Raw genomic sequence first — 20,449 nt, forward strand, 5'->3', positions numbered from 1 at the left:
TGCATCAGGATTAATCAGGCATCTCAGAGGGTTTTTATTCCCTTCTTGCTACCTTTCCCTTCGCTTTTCCTGCCCTCCTCAAGTGAGAAATGTGGGAAGGGCATAACAAATTAGCTGATCAAAGCTTGCTTCTGGGATATCAACGTGGATCTCTGTTTAAAGCAAGAGTTTAGAATAGCCATTTGCAGCACTGACTAATTACAGTGATAAGAATGGTTATCTTTCTTTATCAGTGAGTAGTTCTCTGTAGGAAATAGCTGTTTCAGTAATATTATCTGGACTTACTATCGCACATTTGGCTTGTGCGAATCTGGCGTTCCAAGTCTAGGAGCAACTCCTGGTGGAGAGTACTGCAACCAAAAGTAGAATATGTTTGGGGTAGGCCATAAACTTCAAGAAAACTTCAACAGTGTGTAATTCACTCCAGTGTGTTCAGCTGAAGAATTGTTTGTAAACCATGAGTCTCTTTGTTTTCTCTATCAAGCACAGGAAAGAAAAACATTGTGTTCTCTAAGGCTGTGGGATTTCTCTTGTTCCATGCAAGGGTTCTTTCTAAAGTGTTTTTTAAGGAGGTTTGGCTGAAGGGCAAATAGATGACTCAGTGCCTAGACCTTGATTAGGATGGAAGGGGTTGTTTTATTGTTGCCCTGAGCTCTTCAGGAATCTCATTGGGGAAACTTGAAGGTTGAAGAAGGTAGAAAGCTTGTTGCAAACTTAGCTACATTTTTCTAAATTATTGAATAATTTAATTTAAATCAAATACATTGGCATAACCTTCTGGCTTGCTCTAATCTGTTACACAGAGATGCTCACACTTGCACAGTGTGGACAGGAGCCTAGTGAAGACAAAGCCTGCATTAAGTAGGGTTGTGTATTTGACTGCTAGTGGCTTTGTTTCTTTTTGTTGCTCGGTATATCCTGTGTTGCTTGTAAATATCACTTAAATACTACAGGTTTTTTGGTTGCAAACTATTAGATTTATAAATTCCATTTTTCTTGAAGATGATTTAATCTGCAGTGGGGTTTGGTGCAGAGATGAACACATCCTGCCCTCTCTAAGCATCATGCAGGATTTTGAGTGATGAGTGGTTGGTAAAAGGGAAAGAATGTGAGAGGAAAAGCACTGGTTTTCTGTGCGTTAAGCCTGGGTTTGGAGCCTGTATTTGATCTGAGATGCTCTAGTGTGGTGTTGAAGCTAGCCTAGGGTCTTAAGAAATGCCTAGCAAACAGGAATCTAGTTATTTTTTTCATTAAGTTTGTGTTTGGATCTGTGTAGCCCTCAAAGAATTGGAGAGGAACTTCAGATTTTTAGAGTAGCCAGCTTTGGCTTGAGGAGCATAAACTGCTCTGATGGATTTGATTAGAAGAATGCTATAAGGAAAGATGTTTATCCTGACATGGTTGTTCCAGATGTGATAATATTGTTGCTTTTACAGCTTGAGGAAAGTTACTGCTGCTTGTGAAATAAGCTCCTGGGAATGTCTTCGTTTTTCCAAGTTAAAAGCATAGCAATACTATGAAGATTTAATACTAAAATCTGTTGTAAAGTAAACCATAGTGGTAAGTTAATAAGTGGAAGTAAATAGTGAAATATTACAGATTTAGGAGGAGGAAAGTTGAGGGAGAAAATCTCTTTGTGTTTACTGTGAACTTGGCTAGAAGCAATGGAATTATAGGAGTGAAAATATTTAATCTTTATTATTTTCAGTAACTATGAAGTGTTCAGAATTCCTACCATATTACAAGGCAGTCATATGAACAAGTATTTGAGGTAAAATAAAGAGGGGTCAGAGAAGTAATTTCTTTGAAATCTGTTTTGAGACCTGTATCCAAATACTGTATGGACTTTCCATACATCCTCTCTTTGTGTGGTTTTTCCTTTTTTCTTTTTTCTTGGTCTGTGCTGAGACTATTTTTGTGTTCAGAACAGTCTGAAAAAGCAGATTATTTCTTGTTTTCTTTTTCCTTTTAGAATCTTAAAAGTTTTGACCCAGGTGAAAAACACTTTTGTAACACTTCATGGAGTGATGTCTCTCCTTGGGAGTCTGTGGGCAAAAGGAAGGTATGTATATTTGTGTTAGAAATTTTGGGTAGATGTGCATGTGGAGTTGCTGAATTTTGCCATTTATAGAAGTCCTGGAAAAGTTGAAATGCACCTTTTCTTATAGGAAAAAAAATAGCGTTAACATCTGCTTTCTGAGTACTGTTGGGGAATAATTTTTCATTTCCTCTGTGTTCTTCCCTGTAATGCAGCTGTTCATAAGGACTATATATGCCGTTTGCTGTCTTTAAGGATACAGCCTTCAATGTCAGTATTGAAGACGTCACACTAATGTTCTGCCTTTTTAGCCAGATCTCGTGTGTAGTCTTAACATGCTCTTGTATATAGCGTGATGCTTGTTTCATTGGAAGGGTGAAAATGTGATTGCATAGGTGTGAGTGGATTAATCTGAAATTATCATTAGCGGTTTGGAATAGGGTTGCATTGGAAAACATAATCCAGTTAGACTTGTGTATGTGAAACAGCTTTTAGTTTTATATAGCTGGAATCTTGTGCGAAGCTAGAATCTACAAAAAAGGCAGGGTTGAGATGAACCAAACCAAAGGATTTCTATAATTTTATATTCTATTAAGTTTCTAAGATGTTATCTAGAGCATAGGAGTGTATCCAGAAGGTAAACTTTTCTCAGTCTTGCTCAAGAGCCTTAGGCCTCTTTATTGCTTCCATGAGGAAGGCCTGTCAGCAATATGTAATTAGCATTGAGTCTGCTCTTTTCATGCTGAATCAAAAGGTAATGGTTTAGAATAGTGTAGAGATGATTTGCCAGGATTATTTTATGTCTCCACTGTCTTTAAAACAGATGGAGGCTGCCAAGTGCAATAATCGTATTTTTAAACAAAGCCCTCAACATCCAGCCTGACCAAACAAAGCCGCTCAGTCTTTGCCAAACTGTCACTTAGTAGAAAGTGACCCATCCTGCCCTTCAGGACCTTTGTCTGTCTTGTGTCCCAGTCCTTTCCTGAACTTAGGTTCACACATTTAAGACTGGAGGTTCATCTGTTCACATGAATTTGTGTATGAGAGTCAAATATGACTTCTTTGGCTAGGTCCACAGAGACAGATTGCATTTAGCCTCTTAGTGCCACTTCAGAGAAGGCTTACAGTCACCTTCAGTCAAGACTACCATTAGCTTAGGTGAATGGAATAAATCTTGTTAACGGTTATGAAGGTCTCTCTCTCTTTTTTTTTTTCTTTAGTTCCTCCTTTTTTTTCTTCTTTATGCACATGGAAAACTTCTTTTATCAGGTCTCCTGGCTCCAGTCAGCATGTTATTTGAGCTCTAGCCTTGCTGATTTTGTTTTTTGCCTCTTCCTTCACCTTCTGACTAAAGTTGAATGTTGGGAGATCTTCAGTGTTAGATGAACAGGGAAGGTTGTCCCTCCTCCCCAGACATAAAACGGGAAGAGGAGGATGAAGACAGAGCAAGTGAAGCTTCCTGTCTTAAGCTTAAGATGAAGGGCTGTTTTTCTGTCTTCCTTCCACAGTCCTTTAGGAAGGATGGTTAGCTGTTTCAGTGAAAATGGAAAAGGACTAAAAATCATGCACTAGAGATGGAATCTTCTTTAATCCCTATTGTCTAGAGAGAGACCAGGCAGGGAGACCTGAATGCTTAATAGAACGGAGAAACACCGATCCTGACTCTGGTAGTCAGCATGACCAGTAGTATCTGTATCTGTCAAAAAACCCAAGATTGGAATCTGATTTGATGAACTTCACTGTAGTTTGTAATGTGTTGATGTGGAAGAGTTTTGCCAAGCTGCGTCTTTTGGACACTAAACTTGTTCCTTAAAGAAACATGGTTCCTTGATACGTATCATCCACGTATCTTGGCATCATGCTGCCTAGATTTGAGAGAAAATAAGTCAGTCCTTCAGGACCAACTTCCAATATTGTTGCCATAAAGGAGAAAAAGGTTGTTTGAGCTGTGTTAGAAGTTCAGTAGGCTGGAGAAGATTTAGATGAGTTGGTGGCTTATGTCATTAGTACTATTTTTAGGGAGATGTTAATTCTGGAAGATGTTTGATTTTTGGAGGCTATCGTGTCTTTCTGCTTGGCTCTAGGTTGTGGGGAATGCGAGAGAGACTTCACAATGGAAAGTGTTACTGCATTTTGGGGTGTGTTCTTTGGAGTGGGACTAATTTTTTCTAAATATCTTCAATAAGCTTTTTTGGGTTCCATTTGTAGATTAGGGTTGTGTTGGTCAATCTCCAAGGTGATTAATTTTTCCTAAGTGGTTTAGAATTCTTATTTTGTCAATTTTTTAATAAAACTGAGATGCCATTAATAGACTGTAGTAGCACTTACAAACATAAAAAAGCATCTTAGATACAAGGAGAATGTGCTGATGAAATTTTCTAAGGTGTCTGTGGAAGAGCTGTAGTTCATATAGAAAATATCAAAGTAGTAGACTTGCACATACTTCTACTGAAACAGAATTTTTTCTGATTTTTTTTTTTTAATTGCTGGGGTTTTTTTGAGCTAAATAGTGGGACTTTAGGATTTGTCCTAATTTGATAGAACTTGAGGTACAGAACTATTTTTTTCTTTTGCTGAAGTCTTAAAATTTTTACCTCCATCAAAAAAAAAATTATAGAAGATATGGAATGTTTTTCCTAGACTTACCAGTGTGCAGGTACTGGGGTGGTTCCTTAATGGTATACTGCAGTGCTTATTTATGTAAGAAGTAAAAACATTGTTATTATGGAACACTAAATGAATTCAGCACTTCGACCACTTGTATTCTCACTGCACCTAACAACAGTTATTTGATCTTGGCAGCAAGGAAATGCTGACAGTGCATTACACTATCGTGTAAGTTTATGGGAACAGAAGGACCCAAACCAGAAATGTGGTTGGGTGGGGGGAAAGAAAAGAATGTATAGGCCCAGTATTTAAAAGCATATAATATTTTGTAGGCCTTGGACAACCAATTAAAATAAGCAGTCACCTCTTGTTGTCACCTGAAGTGACATCAGAAGTAAGGCTAGTGAGGTGCAGATTTTAGTAATGCTCTGTATGCTTCATGAGTTTGGTAGTGTTTTCACTAGTTCTTTCTCTACTCAGTATGCTGAGTATATAGTAAGATTGAAGGTTCTTCTAATTTGTTGTGGTGCTGTTTACTCGCAGCTGACCAGATAACCTGAAGAGTAGAAGTAGAGGGTAATTCACTGATACCTTCACAGTGTACTCCTCAGCAGCCTTAGACAGCCAGTGGCTTTATCTGATGCAGTTGTTTGAATTTGCAGGTTAGATTTTGGTTATCACCAGGAAACTCTTCTAGTACTGCTATTAGATGCCACCTTTATGTCTGTATGAAATGACAAGTACCGGCAGAGATATTTTTGCTACAGTTCTTCATAACATGTCTGTGACATGTATATGGGTGATCTAGCTAGGCTGGGTGCTGTAGTGGTGGAACAGCTTGTTCCCTCTGGATGGTGTTTCATAAGGGGCAGAAATCACTCAGGTGAAAAAACACATCTGAGGGAACAGACAAGTTCCCCTACATGTTTGAGAGTGCGGATTTGTCACCTGGATGTTGCTGTGACTGATTCTGTAGTTTTTGGCAGGAGCTGTGGTTGACTTTCTAGGAAGTTGATAAGAGAAAATGGTTGACAGGGCTACCAGATGCTTTGGGTTTTTTGGTTGGTGTGGTTTTTTTTTTTTTTGGAAAGAGCAAATAATGTCCATATGCATATGAAAAGTAATGCTGTCAAGTGACACGTAACTGAGGGAGCAAACCACTGTTTAGTGGAAAATAGGTTTATTTTTATACAGTTAAAATATTTATCATGGAAGAATTTATATGTTCTATAATGAGCATGCTAGAGAAAATTTCTTAATTACTGTGATGGGATATCTAGTATGTTGAGATCATACGAAGAGGTCATTGCTGCTTTATCGCAAAAAGGCGTTTTATTCCTTTCTCTTTCTACTGTTAATATGGCTCCAAAAGAACATTCTTAAAAATTAGTCTTTTGTGGCTTTGTTGGGAGAGGTACTTTTGGAGAGCTTTCAGTGAAGGGTAGGGGATTGAAATACACAAAAATCCCCACCCCTTCTCTCTTCTCTCTTTTTCTCCATTAGCTGGGTGAACTACATAAAGCTTTAAAAGTGGCATATTTTAAAAGGGCTGTATCCTGATTCAGTTAGGATAGGGTTAAGTTTCCCCAGCACTGGGGAGGGAGCTCAAGCTGGGTTATTTGATGCCATGCTGACATCAGGTCCAGGCCTTGGGAGGAGCTTTGGGATGGCTTTTGTCCTGGTCGGTACCCTCACTGCTATGTCTGTGTGGTATATCTCTTGTTCTGTTCGTTGTTATTACTGTTATTGTTGTTCAGTTTGTTGTTGTTACACTGTTGTATTAAATTTTTCCTTATCTCAACCCCAGGGTTTTTATCTTGCTCCCTGTCCTGTCTGGTCCAAGGAGGGGGGAGGGGCAGCGGCAGCATGGTCTTGGGTCCTGGCAGGGCCTAAACCACCACAGGCTGCTATTCCTAATTGCTAAGGCTTCACCTCGTATGTACAGTGGCATACGAACTCTTCTTAGCTTGTTCTGTAATTCCCATCTTTAAAAATGGTCTTCAGAATTGCTTCTTGTGAACTGGAGTAGAAAGTAACTCACTTAAGGCTTCTTAGTAAATTATGAAGAAGCCAGAAGGGCACAAATGTTTCTCCCTGTAAGTATGTCATCTTTAAATCTGCTTTTCAAAACCAGAAGAAACTGGGAAGATATGTGCTATATGCCACATGAAGGCATTTTCGACAGGTGATAGTGCAGACTTACTGTCAAACAGATAACGGATTTAGGAACTGGCAGTTTCTAAGTGGATGTTTTTGTTTTGTTTGCAGAGATACAGAACAAAGCCGTACTGCTGTAGCTTATGCAAGTTCTCGTCAAAATTGCTTACTTCATTCAAGAATCACTTGCACCGTTACCACGAGGATGAAATGGACCAAGAGCTGGTGGTTTCTTGCCCAAAGTGTGCATTTGCTTCTGATCCCAAAAGAGTGGGAAAACATATCCGGATGTTTCATTCATCTAATAAAAGAATACAGAACTATACAGTCAGCATTTTGGATGGCATGAAACAATTCAGGAGTGATATTATAAACTTTACATGTTTAAAATGTCAATTTACAGACACATTGTATTACAATATGAAGAAACATGTGTTGATGAACCATTTTCAAAACTTAATTAGTACATATTTTGGCCAGAAACCTGATGAAAGTACAGAGAATTCCATTGAGCACTACTGTAAAAAATGTAATGCTTCTGCAAACAGCCAGGATTCTTTAATGTACCATGTTTTGACAGCTGAAACACACAGAGACCTGGAGAACAAACTTCGGTCTGTGATTTCAGAACATATTAAGAAACCAGGACTCGTGAAACAAATGCATATTGCTCCAAAACCTCTCCAAGGTGTGGCAGTGGCTGCTCCATCTGCAGGGCCTGCCACTGCCACACCAGGTTCCGTCACATCTCCGACTTGCATCCAGCTTGCATTTCCACAGAATAATCAAAACCAGAGTGTGGTGCAGCCAAAAGCCGTTCAAAACACAGTCAGATCACTGACCGTCCCAAGTGCCTCTGGTAGCCTTCCACATACAACTTCTGCTCTGGTTGTCGCCTCGTCGCATGTTACTCTTGTATCTAGTAATCTTCCTGTAGGTCAAAATAATGTTAATATTCAGCCACCTTCCCAGCCTATCATTGTTTCCCACAGGCTTCCCCTTAATCAGCCTGTGAGGGCTGGACCTATTCCTCTTAATCATTCTGTTGGGACCGTAAATGGAACGGTGGCCCCTGCAGTTCTTCCTCTTAATCAACCTGTCAGGCCTGGGCTCTTCCCTATTAATCAACCCATTGGTACCATAAATGGTCCAGTTGCAGCTGGAACGCTGCCTGTTACTCAGCCCGTCAGCCCTGTGAGTCAGCCGGTTGCACCAGGAGTCCTCCCTGTGAGTCAGCCGGTTGCACCAGGAGTCCTCCCTGTGAGTCAACCAATTGCACCAGGAGTCCTCCCTGTGAATCAGCCGGTTGCACCAGGAGTCCTCTCTGTCAACCAGTCGCTTGGGAACGTGAGTAGACCTGTTGGTCCTGGTGTCCTTCCCGTGACGCAGACAGTTGCGCCGGGTGTTCTCCAGCTGAACCAGCCTGTTGCCTCTGGGGTTGTTCCTGTCAGGCAGCCGGTCAGACCTGGGTTTCTTCAGCTTAATCAACCTGTTGCCCCAGCAGTTATCCCAGTAAATCAGCCAGTTCAACCCGCAGTTTCTCAAAATGCAACTTTTTTGACTACAGGTTCTATACTTAGGCAGTTGATTCCAACTGGTAGGCAGGTTAATGGGATACCTACGTACACGCTTGCCCCGGTGTCAGTTACTTTACCTGTACCTCCTGGTGGTGGAGTAGCAACTGTGACGCCCCCACAAGTGCCCATCCAGCTAATGCAGTCTGGGACGGTAACTCAGCTGTCCCACTCGCCGGCTAGCGCACCGTCTCCTCCAGTGGTTTTAACGTCTCAGAATGTATCATTGCAGGCCTCCCCCCCTGGGCCTGAAACAAGTCAGGCTACCAGGCAGGCTAAGCAGTGGAAGACTTGCCCTGTTTGCAATGAGCTTTTCCCATCAAATGTCTACCGGGTGCACATGGAGGTGGCCCACAAGCATAGTGAGGTAAAAGTGGAGAAAATCGCGGAACCTGACAAGCTTGCAGCTTGCGCGCCCTTTCTGAGGTGGATGACAGAAAAGACGGTCCGCTGTTTCTCTTGTAAGTGCTTTCTCTGTGAGGAAGAGCTCATGAAACATCTCTTGATGCATGGCTTAGCTTGCTTGTTTTGCACAGTTACTTTCCATGACTTAAAAAGCCTTGTGGAGCACAATAAAACACACAATGGGAAAAAGCAGTTACATGCAGATTATAGCAACAGAGGATTTCAACTAGGTAATGATGCTCAGGGTGACCTTGTGTTTCCACACTTTGATTTCAGTACAGTGTTACCAAAAGAAGACATTGGTGAAAGAGAAATACATTTGGCAGTGCTTGCGGGACTAAATTCAAGGACACTGGTCCCTGTTTACATCAAAGTGAAACCTCAGACAGCAGAAGTGAATAACAGATGCAACAGAAAAGTGTTAACCTGTCCCTTTTGCTTTGGTACGTTTGTAAGTAAAGAAACCTATGAAATGCATTTGAAAGAGCGGCATCATATAATGCCAACTGTACATACAATTTTAAAGTCTCCTGCTTTCAAGTGCATCCACTGTTGTGGTGTGTACACTGGAAATATGACTCTAACAGCTATTGCTGTACACTTGCTCCGTTGTAGAAGTGCTCCCAAAGACAGCAACTCAAGTGTGAAGATGCAGCTTGAGCGTACCGAGAGGAAAGAGTTACTGTTTGTGAATGGCGAAAAGCATGATTCTGTGATGCTGAAAAGAAAGCAGTCTGATTCCTGCTTTGCTACAGAAGACCAAAGGAATAAGGAGCAGACTCTGAGCTTAAGTGCTGGCATAGCTCTAACTCAAGAAAGAGAAACGAATTTAGGGGTAGTGCCTTTCAAACGACAAAAGATTAATAGTAGGACTGAGATGAAGAAGCTCCCTTCTAGTGAGGAACTTCGCATTCTAGCAGTAGATCCTAAACAGTATGATCACAGCTCGTTTGAGGCTCAGACCCAGTTTTTGACAGACTACTTTCACGAGAGGCCATATCCTTCTAAGAAAGAGATGGAGTTACTTTCCTCGCTTCTGTATGCGTGGAAAATTGATGTTGCATCATTCTTTGGAAAAAGGAGGAATATATGTTTAAAGGCGATAAGTAATGACAAACCATCTGTGCTGCTGGGTTTCAGTATGTCTGAACTAAAAAATGTTAAGCACAGCTTGAATATAAAAGATGAACCATTAGATATGTAAACAAGCTTTTTATAACAGCTAAAAGCAATCCATAATTGCATACTTACTGATTTAGCAGTTTATTGTATTATTTGTTTTAACTTGCAGACTGGCCTGTTGAAGGGTGCAGTAGTACAAAAAGTCTTGTTCAGCTGTGACTGTTATTGTGAAAGGCACACGTAGTTGTGTATTTGAAAAAGCTAAAACCTTCAGACTTACACATCTGGAATTTGTTTTAGCTTTTTACTTTTTCTGGAGTAGTGATTTTTTTTTTTTGAGTCTTTTTTGTTTTGGTTTGGTTCTTTGTTCCGTTTCCCTTTCTTCCCCTCTGGGCTCCTATTACACTTTTTATACCACCGACTGTGTAAAACATTTGTCCCGTTAAAAACAAATTTTATTTTATTTTTCTGCAATGTCATCATCTTTTCTAAACAATAAAATGTATAATGTTGGTTAAAATACTGAGGTAAACTATGTGAAAAACATCTATTTGATTATTTGTGGTTTTAAGTCCTAATTTTGTTAACCTGTATTAATCTACTGAAGAAGCAATTGTAGCCATTACATCCATTGCCCCTTCAAATTCACAGTGCACTGGTAGCAATAAAATACGTGGCAATCCCCCCCACCCTGAGTCAAAATACCTGTGCCAGTTAAGTCTGACTTCTAGTATCTAACTGGTATCAACATGGTGGGGGTTGAGGGACTTGGGGGTGCCTGTTGAAGTGTTATAATTAACTGACTTGAAATGGTTGTGTTCTTACCTGTTAAATAGTTTTTGCTAACCAGAAGCGTTTATTCTGTTGGTGTTGAAGCCTGGTTGTTTAAATACCTGTTGTTCAAAGCTGGGTAGCTGCATTTGGTTTCTTTTTCAGAAAGCAAAACTGCTTTGGAGAGTGTCAGGTTGGTTTGATGTGTTGACTGTATGACTTCTGTGCACATCACTTACCTTTAGAAGCTCTGTCCAAATATCACTGGAGTTGGGTGAAAAATCTGATTTTTATTTTAAATTGCCATTGCGTGAGATAGTAACTGAGCAATGATTCTTCACAGCAAATTAGATGGATGGCTTGAAGACCTTGGCATCAGAAATTGTAGAAACTGAAACTGTATCAGTTGGTAGCATCAAGATTTAAACTGTTGAGTACCTGATCTGATGATATTTATGTAGTGATTGTTTTTTATTGTCCTATAGAGAGCATAAGTATAGTATAAAACCCAAATAGATACTCTTGTTCAATATAAACTAGCATCCCTTTTACAGATTACAGAAAAGCTGTTGGGAAGGTTCACTTGATTTGAAGAGCAAACCATAGCACAGGTGGCCACATTGAGGCCTTGTCTTTCTGGATATGCTTGGTTTTATCTGGCTTGTCAAACGGTGCCTCCAGTATTTGTTAATAGCCAGTTACATAATAAATAACCTATAATATGCATTATTTTTTCTTCATCCCTCTGTCCCCACCCTTCTTTCCCAGAAGGAAAAATAGAGCAGGCTCTTCTGTCAGTTGTGCCAGTGTTACAAGAAAAGGGTGATGTGCCCAAGCTTATTTCTATTTTTTGAAGTAGTGAGCATACTTTTGCCCTGTGAAGTAGTTTTTAAAGCAGATACAGAACTACTTTTGTGCTGTTTCTAAAAGGGCATGACATTTTTAGCAGAGTTTGGTGACTGCCCGCCTTGAGATTCTATAAGCTGTTTGAAATTCTATTTTGGATACAATCTTGATATTTTCATATTGATCACTTCAGATAATTTTAATGTCTATGTAATATACAGTTACTTAAACTGAGAGAATCTGCTATTTGGAAAAATCTAGTAATTTAATAGCAGTGTTGAACAAACATAAGTACCATTTATGGGATTGTCTGCACGCCCCACCCTAAAGACTGACAGTGAGGAAGAAGCAGTGTGTTCTTACAGCCTAATAATATCTTACTAAAAGAGATTGTTAGGGCCTAGCACAGTTCATGAACCAGTTTGAGGGGCTCTGAGCAAGGAAGAGGGGCGCTCTGTAGAAGCTGTGAAATCTAGGCACTCTTTTTCCCTCCTAAAACCTTGATACTGTGAACCCTGTCATCTTTGGGGTAGTTCTGCTGGTATTGGTGAAACTCCAGCAGGGAGGAGTTTGTCAGCGTGCATCTGGGGAAGGCTTGCCGTGGACTGTTAAAGATTGTACTTGAGGGTGGCCTGGAGTGGGAAGCTGGGAAGTTATTTTGGGGTTCATCCGTGCTTGGGGCACCAAGGGAGCAGTCCAGTCTTACCAGAGTTTTCCCTACATAGTGTCCAGCGGTGATGTTAAGTGTTTTATTTATTGGACTTTGATTTTACAGTTTCAAATAAACCAGCTTTCTAACTTTCTCTTAGGTGTGTGTGCAAATGATTACTTATTCCACCCCCCCACCCCCCCTTAATATATTCAGGGAACTTGATGTGAAAGTCTCTTTTGGTGCAGAAAAGCTGTTTAGACACAAAAGGAAAGTAAGACCTAGAACTTGGATCCAGATGCTTTAGGCAGATCTTAGTGCATTGTAGTAATACCTTCTGTTGTCTTAGCTGTATAGTTTCCCAAAGACCGATGTTCTTAAATCTTGGTTTTGATTTGCTACAACTAAATGTTCCTGCTCTCATTAGATGAGGACTGTTGAAACAAAGAACAGATGAATTTTGAAACGTGGAAGTCGCGACTGTGACAGAGTATGGTCATGGTTTTCAGGAGAGCCAAGGAGCCTGAAATGAGTTAAGTTAAATCAGTGGCTTTAAATTTGGCTTTTGCTGTAGGCTTCTAACCTGTGAAGTCATTCGGTTAGAAAATGTTGGTCTGGAAAGATCCTGCTGCCACTGTCTATGTGTGTGGGCAGTATGGTAAAGGTGCCTCTGGCACTCTTCTAAGGACAGATCCTAACACTCCTTGTCTCTGCTGTTGGGCAAAACAAATCTACCAAAAGAGCTGCCCTCTGCAGCAGACTTCCTGAATGCAGGTTCTTAATGCATGTGGGTGAAGCTCTGGTCCACTGTAAAAGAAGTCCAGTTGGGAAGAATCCTGCTTGGTTTGCAGGGTTATTGTAGCAAGTTCTTGTTCCTGATGGGAATAAAAAACAAAAAACCACACATGTACTCTGCTTCTGAAGTGTATTGGTCTGGAGAAGTCTCTGTGTTTGAGACTGCGGGGTTTCTTGAGTTTTTGAGCAGAAAAATTGTGCTTGTGAAATAGTGTGATAACTTTATTATTTGAATATGTAGTAGGAAGGATTATTATTATGCTGCAACTTGATCATGTTTCTTCTGTATCCTCATGAATATATATTGACTTAATGTATATTTGTGGGACTTGTTAATGTTGTTTGCTAAACTGATGTTTTGGAAGGGGACAAAAACCAAAACACCCTTGTGATTGGTTTTCAGTACTGTATTCTTGTCTAGAATACTACAGTTCACCATCGCATCAAACTTTTTTTTCCTTCCACTGCTTTAAGTTGTTCAGGAAGGCTTAGGGGCTTATTTAAGTAGCTGTTAAATATAACTTTGGGTGTGCAATTTCCAATAATTATCTCTATAAAACTATAATTCTACTGCAGCTGGCTGTACCATTTTCAGATATACATCTCAAACTCAACCCATGGGCACATTTTTCTGAGGAAGTTCCGTGGTGCTAAAGTACAGATAGATAGAGAAAAAAGCTGCAGTCTAATAGCAAGGGGAAAAAAAGACAAAAAAAAAACCCAGAAAATGTGCATAGCTTGTTTTAAAGATCAGAATTTTCACTCCTTCCTCTGCAGAATGTATGGGAAAAGGACAAGTTGAGGATATTCATGAACAAAGCGAACTCTGTGGTGCTGCATTCAAAGTCTTAACACTTTGCTTTAGTGCTTATGTATCTCATTTCTCATTTCAGCTGTTCTGACTTGACAGGCAAGCTGCAGTTGTGACAGTTTCTCTTTTGACTTGGGTACTGGATCCCAAAATATGTATGACAGTTCTTTTTGCTTTGTATTTGTCCACGTTCAACATGCTGAGTTAGAGGGGGGCGTATGTGGGGTGTGCTTACAGTACTGCCTTGTTTGTTTGAAGAGAGTGTAGGTTTGTGGATAACAGGAACACGAGCATGGGCTGGATGCCTGTCTTCTAATTCCACATTAAACTGCTATTTATTAACACGGTGTTTTACCTAGTAGTATGTTGAAGAACACCTTATAATAAAATCAGGGGAAGGTAGAGGCCTCAAATATCTTGCAAAGTATTGTTCTTATTTTACTTCGGCTCCTTGTCTGTTAAATGAGAGTAAGAGCCTTTCGTGCCATCCTAGCATGCAATGTGGGTGAGGACCTTAAAGACTATTAGACTGGTAGGTATTTTATGCATTGAGCTGCCCAAGTAAGCTAAGTATGGAACAGCTGACATGATTGAAAGCTATTGGGCATGGATATGTCTGGAGAAATTGTGTTGTCAGAGTCAGTGTCATTTTGGCTTACGATTTGTTTTGAAGTGGAAAATATACTAAATTTTGAATGAAGCGAGAAGTCTGTAAAGCACTATTGCTGTCCGTTTGCTGTATGAGTATGAGACAGACTTACTAAGGGAGACATCTGTAGCTTTAGGTAACTCGGCTGGCTTGGCACGCTGTAGTGCATAGATCTCCAGGGATTGAAAGGGCTACAGTGAGCCTTGGGGTGTTGCAGTCTTCCTGGTGCGATGGCTGGAGCCTTTGCTGCTCACTGGTTCTCGCCTGGCCTACATCTGACGGGTGTTAGAGTGGCTGTTGTATGAGTAACTGCAGAAGAATGCACAGTTATGGGTGGATAGAAAAATGCCAAGACACCAACACAAGCACAGTCAAGTAGTAATAAATGAGTAGCAGAAGAGAGATTACAGAGAAGCACTGTAGATTTTTAGTTCTCTGCAGAAAAACAGTGAAAGGGGTGAAAAGCTCTCCTGGCAGTTTCCAGTCTCCATGGAGATGTGGAAGACTGTCTGTCTTTTGTGGATGGGGCTTGTTAGCTGTACTGTCACGCACGTGGTGGGCCAGCAGCATAATCTTTTCAGAAAGGATGCTGTTGGAGCCTCTGTGAGATACTGTCTTTGACACAGAAGTTCAGCAACATAGACTGTGAGGTAATTTTTAGGTCATGAAGGACAAGTGCCCCTAAAAACATGCTTTATTAAGTCATCTTGCATAGCAAATACAGCAACATCCATGTGCCACAGGACTGGCACCACACGTTATGCTAGAGACCGAGGACTGAATTAGAAGATTTTCAGAGCTCTCTGAACAGTCTCTTCTGATCTGAGCAAAGAATTAGGGTCACACAGACATCACCCCAACAGAGGTAGTTACCTTTGAAAGCATTAGCAGTATGTGTGGCTATGCATGTGGTCAGGTTCGATCTGATTAATGCTACAGTGGCTGCACATGATCCTCAACAGAGCTAAAAGAGTAAGGTGGACTGGTCAGCAATGATCCTACATGTAGCACTGTGTCGTAGTAGAGATGGAAGGCAGAGCATGAGCAGTACAGCCAAATGTGCTCTGTCTTGGCTTGATTATTTTGGAATAAGAGCTCATTTTAAAGTAGCTGTTGAGACTGATCTTATTAATGTTACTAATGATGTGAAAAGTGCAAGTTTAATAACTAAACTTGTTAATGGGAGAAAAGATTTCAGGCAGCATTGGTGTAGAAAAGAGCCAGTATCATATCTGAAGAACTTGAGTGCTGGGATTTAATACAGCAACATCATGATTTATAAACATGCATGCATAAAGGTTAGCCAGCACAGATTCACTACTTGGCTGCTGCTTCTGCTCAAGGCCAGTGGTAACCTTGGCACAAACAGAGGGTGAAATGTGACCACCTGTGCATTCAGTGTGGGATCAGGGCTGTGAGATTTGGAAGCATCGAGTGCAGTTTAGGTGGAAAGCCAGTTTTGAGATGAACACTTCACCTGAGGGGAAATAGATGAGGTGGCTGCACCTAGTAGAAAGGGGGTGGCCACCCAGGTTCAGGACCTGGCTTCCCGAGTTTTGGTGGATGAGGGTTCCCAGCAGCAGTACCAGTGGGGGCATGAGCCCTTCCTCCTGGTGCAGGCAGGCTAGGGCCTCTCCTACCAAGAGAGCTGCTTCTTCCACCATCTGCAGGGTTGCTGTCGGGCTGTGTGGCAGTGCCATCCAGTACCAGCCCGCTGGAATCCTCCCTCCAGCCATTCTGGGTGCTGGTATGTACCTCTGCAGAGGACGTCTGAGCCTCTCTGCCAGAAAGTAAGGAGAGAAATGAGCCAGTAGCAAGCATAGCGCAGTGCTGGGCAGTCCGCGGAGGCACAGTTACGGGCAGATTCCTGCGAAAAGATGTAGCCTGGTGCCAGGCTGCAAGTCCCGCTAATGAAGGCAGGGCGCTTGCTGTGGTCAGGACATACCAGGCACATTTTGCTTCAGCAACAGTGGTGCTTTGCAGTGGAGTGGGAACTCCCTGTTAAAAACTGTGAGGGATGGCTACTGCAGGAGAATTTCCAGAAGGTCAGACTGTGAGGGCGGGGGGCTGCGCCTTGCGCTCGCTTTCTCTTTCTGGCATGTGTTCAGAAGGGCCTGGGTCTTGCTGAACGTGCTTGTGACTGGAGGCAGGTTTGAGCAGGTTCCTGCAGAAGTGAGGAGTGAGAAGAGGCTCTGGGGTCCCTTGATGCTGGGGGGCTGTGGGAGTGGGCAGTGCCACGGCTCTCCAGAGCCCCTCTGAGGCACGAGGCCGAGCTGGCTGGTGCCGCTGTACCCAAGGGGTCTGGGACTGCCAGGGGACCATGTCTCCTTGGATAGAGCAAAAGGTCCTTGCAAGCGAGACCTCTGCCACTGGATTCTTCTGGTTCCATTTCTGTTCTTTATCAGATGTATTATAGAAAGCTTAGATCAGAGGCTATCTAATAAAAAAATATTCCAGAATATTATTCTCAGAAATAAAATGTGAGATATTTATAAAATAGAAAATGTTATAAAATATTCTAAAAAATTACACATGCGGTTCTGAATGCTTTAGTTCGGGGGATGAGGGCGTGACCCAGAACAACAGTAGTAAAAACCTCTTAAATAGTTCAAGGGTCCTAGGGGAGCAGAACTTGGCAAAAAGATGTATTTTTTTAAAAAGGCATTTTCTCAGGGCAGATGCTTTTGTGTCCTTCCTGCTGTTGCCCTAAGTAACTCAGGGACAATGAGGTCAACTGCTCATAGAAATACCTGAAAGTATTGGTGTGGGTTTCACACTTTGTATTCACTTTGTGTCTGGTTTTGGAGTAGGTGGAAGAGAAGTGGGAACTGTCTGTCTGATCTCTGTTATTTGCATTAAACTTTTGCTTTGTTCTATTTTGTGACCAATCTGTTAGATCTACTTGTGGTTTTGCTGCCCAGATTTTCATGCTGTAGATGGAGTATTTGCATCATGCTAAGAAATACAGATTTCACTTTGGGAAATCTGTATCCATAAAAACTTTTGATTACAGTGACATTACTATTAGAAGACATTTAGCTGGTGGGGCCAGCCCTGTTTCCTCTTTGTGGGTGGAAGGAGGTGGATTTGTAAAGGAATTAGAAGGACAAAGATTTACACAAGCAGATTTAGACAAAGGAATTCACAAACCCTGTAAACAGGAGGGGTAAGTTGTGCTGGAAATATACCTTGGTGACAAGCTCTGAACAGGGTGATAAACCCTGAAAAGGTTTTTTGTGATTTGGGTTTTTTATTTTAAATTTTTTTTTCTTCCCTCTATACCAGTAAAAAAAACCCAAACAACCTGTTTGTGGTTGTGTAAGTCAGCTTCTCCTCACCAACCCCATGTCTGTGAGGGATCTGAGCTGCAGTCTGTAGCACTGGAGTGTGCAGTCTGAGGCCTCCAGAAGTTGGATCAGAGGTCCCTGAGAGGAGAGACCTGAAGAACAGGTGGGAATAATATTGGGTGCTGTTTTGATCTGAGACTCAATGTGCGTGTAGCTGGGTGGTTTCAGAACAAGCACAATCCACTCATGCTGCAACCAGTGCAGGGAGCCCCAGAAACCACACAGAGGGCTGCAAGGGAGCAGCAGAAGGTTGGGTCAGGTGTCCATCCAGTTGAGGCTCAACTCAGGGACATCCCTGCCTCAATTTAAATGCTTTTTCTTTTCAACAGCAGATTATATACATTGTGCCTAGGTGGTTGCACATCAAACAATTCAGTGTTGCCATAACTGGAGCGAGGGACACTGTGCCCTGATGGTCATCAGCGGGGGCAGGATGTTCGCTTCGTGAACCTGGACCCCGTGCACCTTGGCTCCTCACCAATCTTCCCAGTCCTCCCCTTGCAGAGGCCCCCGATACCAGAGAGAAAATGGTGCTGACATCTACTGGCTGTTATTCAGATGTTAATGTACTAGTAATATATCTTTTCCAACCTAGATGATTCTGAGTTTCTGTGATACAATGTCCTTTCTGAATGACAGACAGCTGGTCCAGCAGCTTGTGACATCACCAGTCACTCTGTGGAAGGTTTAGCTTCTCTTGTCCTTTGTGGCCTTCTCTGGTGGCATGTCCAGCTATAACTTGGTTTCCTCATTTGCTAGTTTTCCCTCTTCTGAATTAAGGCAATAATGCTGAATTCATTCTAATTCATGGTATTTTTGTGTCTGTGCACACGAGCTCCTTGAACAACCAGAGTTTTCTTAAAAAAAAAAAAAAAAAACAAACCAAAAAAACTTCTTTGCCCACAATGGTTGAAGCCTTGAGAGAGTGTGTGTGTATGTGTCTGATTAGCCTCTTAAAATGCCCAGTTAAATGAACTTTGTAGCTTGCTAGTGACAAAAATTATCGTTATGGATTTGGCTCATTTCTATGCCAACAATTTAGTATGTCCATACATGTCCTTGATGTCAGGTATTCTTCTCAAAAACTATTCAAAAACGACGTGCAAGTTTAGGTGCTGGAGAATTACATTTGTGCAGTCCTGAATACTTCCCAATGGACATCTGCTGGAGAAAGTAAATTTATATAAAATGAGAGAGACTTATCAGGCCTGTGCAAATTTGATTTTGGGAATGAAGTGACATGGAAGATAGAGCTTTACTACAGCTCAGCTCTAGCTTTTTAAAAAAATTAAAAAAAAAAAATCCCAAACCAGTTGCATTCTTTCTAAATGAAAAGCGGCTGAAATGTAATTAAACTTACGCTGTGATGCCACCTACGGGATTTCTGTGGGGAACACAACCCTGGCCACAGTGTTTATATTTTTAATCTTAGGGCTGAAGTTTTGTTTTAAAACCACAAGAGCATGGTGTCCCCCTGAGTCTATCAAAATAAATGTTTTCCACACTATACCTAGCTATTTCTGTATTTAATTTAAGGAAAGTTCTATTCCTTCTCAGAAACTTTGGTATGCTGCCTTCAGCAAACACAGATCTGAGCCAAACACCTCACACAACTTCTGAACCGCTTTCAGTTCCTGCTACCATCCACAGAAGCATTTCTAAAATGACCATTAGCACATACAGATCTGTAAAAAACCATCAAGTAATACAATCTACGAAAAAACCTTTTGAGTTACTGAAGACATAACAGCAGTGAAACTGATACATGTTTTGGAGACTAGAGGATTTCTGTATTTAAAGATTAGCATTTTGAATCCATAAATAAATGCGAACTTTAAAGAAATAAATCCAAAGCTTTAACACAAATAGTTCAAAGTGAACACCCTCAACCCTAGACAAGTGAGCTGGGTGTTAAACGTTCAAAGTTAGAGACATCTGAGTTATGGCTGGTAGTCTTTCACTAACCTATGAATTTGGGGCATGAGCTTTCATTGCAAGAAAGGCCATAATATATGAGGAAAAATGGGTACCTTTGTGAAATACATAATGTATATATAAAACACATTTTCAACTCACTTGACTTTTCAACCACAGAAGTATTGTTACTAATTTGTGGCTTGAACTCTGCAGGTAATATACAGCTTTTGTTCAAGTCAAGAGGGCTGCTGGATGTTTAGCCACTTTTATTCTGACTAGTAGGGACGGTGAAATTCAACCTTCTTGCTGAGTCAGTGCTATTTTTTTTCTAAGGTGTCAAATACCTGCCTGGTGGATGCAGCACAGCGTTGTGGAATGGCTACAGGTGGGTTGGGTGCACAGAGTAAAACATTTCAAAGGTATTTGATATTTGTTACATACTATGTGTTGCTGCAGTGGAGTTGTTGAGCTGGAATTAACTTGCAAAAAAATATGGCATGGATAAGAGCGTCAAATACTGGAAATAACCACACTGAAAAATATCAAAATAAGTGAGGAGACCAGCAAAATTGGTAGCATATAGTATAGTGCTTCTTGTCAGCTACTCAGAGCTTTATTACAGAATCACAGAGTGGTTGACGTGGGAAGAGACCTCTTCAGACCATCTAATCCAACCCCCTGCTCAAAGTGGGGCCACTCACGTGTTGAGTGTCTTCAGGGATGGAAGATACATTCAGCCTCTCTGGGCAGCACTGTGCCAG

General features: G+C 41.3%; 1 protein-coding gene across 2 annotated transcripts in view; it reads left to right on the forward strand.

Annotated features, from left to right (window-relative positions):
- The window catches only part of ADNP2 (ADNP homeobox 2), a 47,283-nt gene that overhangs the window by 10,999 nt on the left and 15,835 nt on the right, over window positions 1-20,449 (forward strand). The window contains exons 4-6 of one of the 2 annotated variants that reach the window (XR_012633172.1): window positions 1,973-2,062; window positions 6,914-8,149; window positions 20,022-20,073. Coding sequence is in view for 1 of the 2 variants with exons in the window: in XM_074899780.1 (XP_074755881.1) it covers window positions 1,973-2,062; window positions 6,914-9,985 (3,162 nt within the window). In the remaining variant the exon portion in view is untranslated. Of the gene's footprint in view, window positions 1-1,972; window positions 2,063-6,913; window positions 14,357-20,021; window positions 20,074-20,449 lie in introns of those variants that run through there. The other variant, XM_074899780.1, reaches the window with a different exon arrangement.

The sequence above is a fragment of the Athene noctua genome, chromosome 2 (genome assembly GCF_965140245.1).
Source record: "Athene noctua chromosome 2, bAthNoc1.hap1.1, whole genome shotgun sequence".
Lineage (NCBI taxonomy): Eukaryota > Metazoa > Chordata > Aves > Strigiformes > Strigidae > Athene > Athene noctua.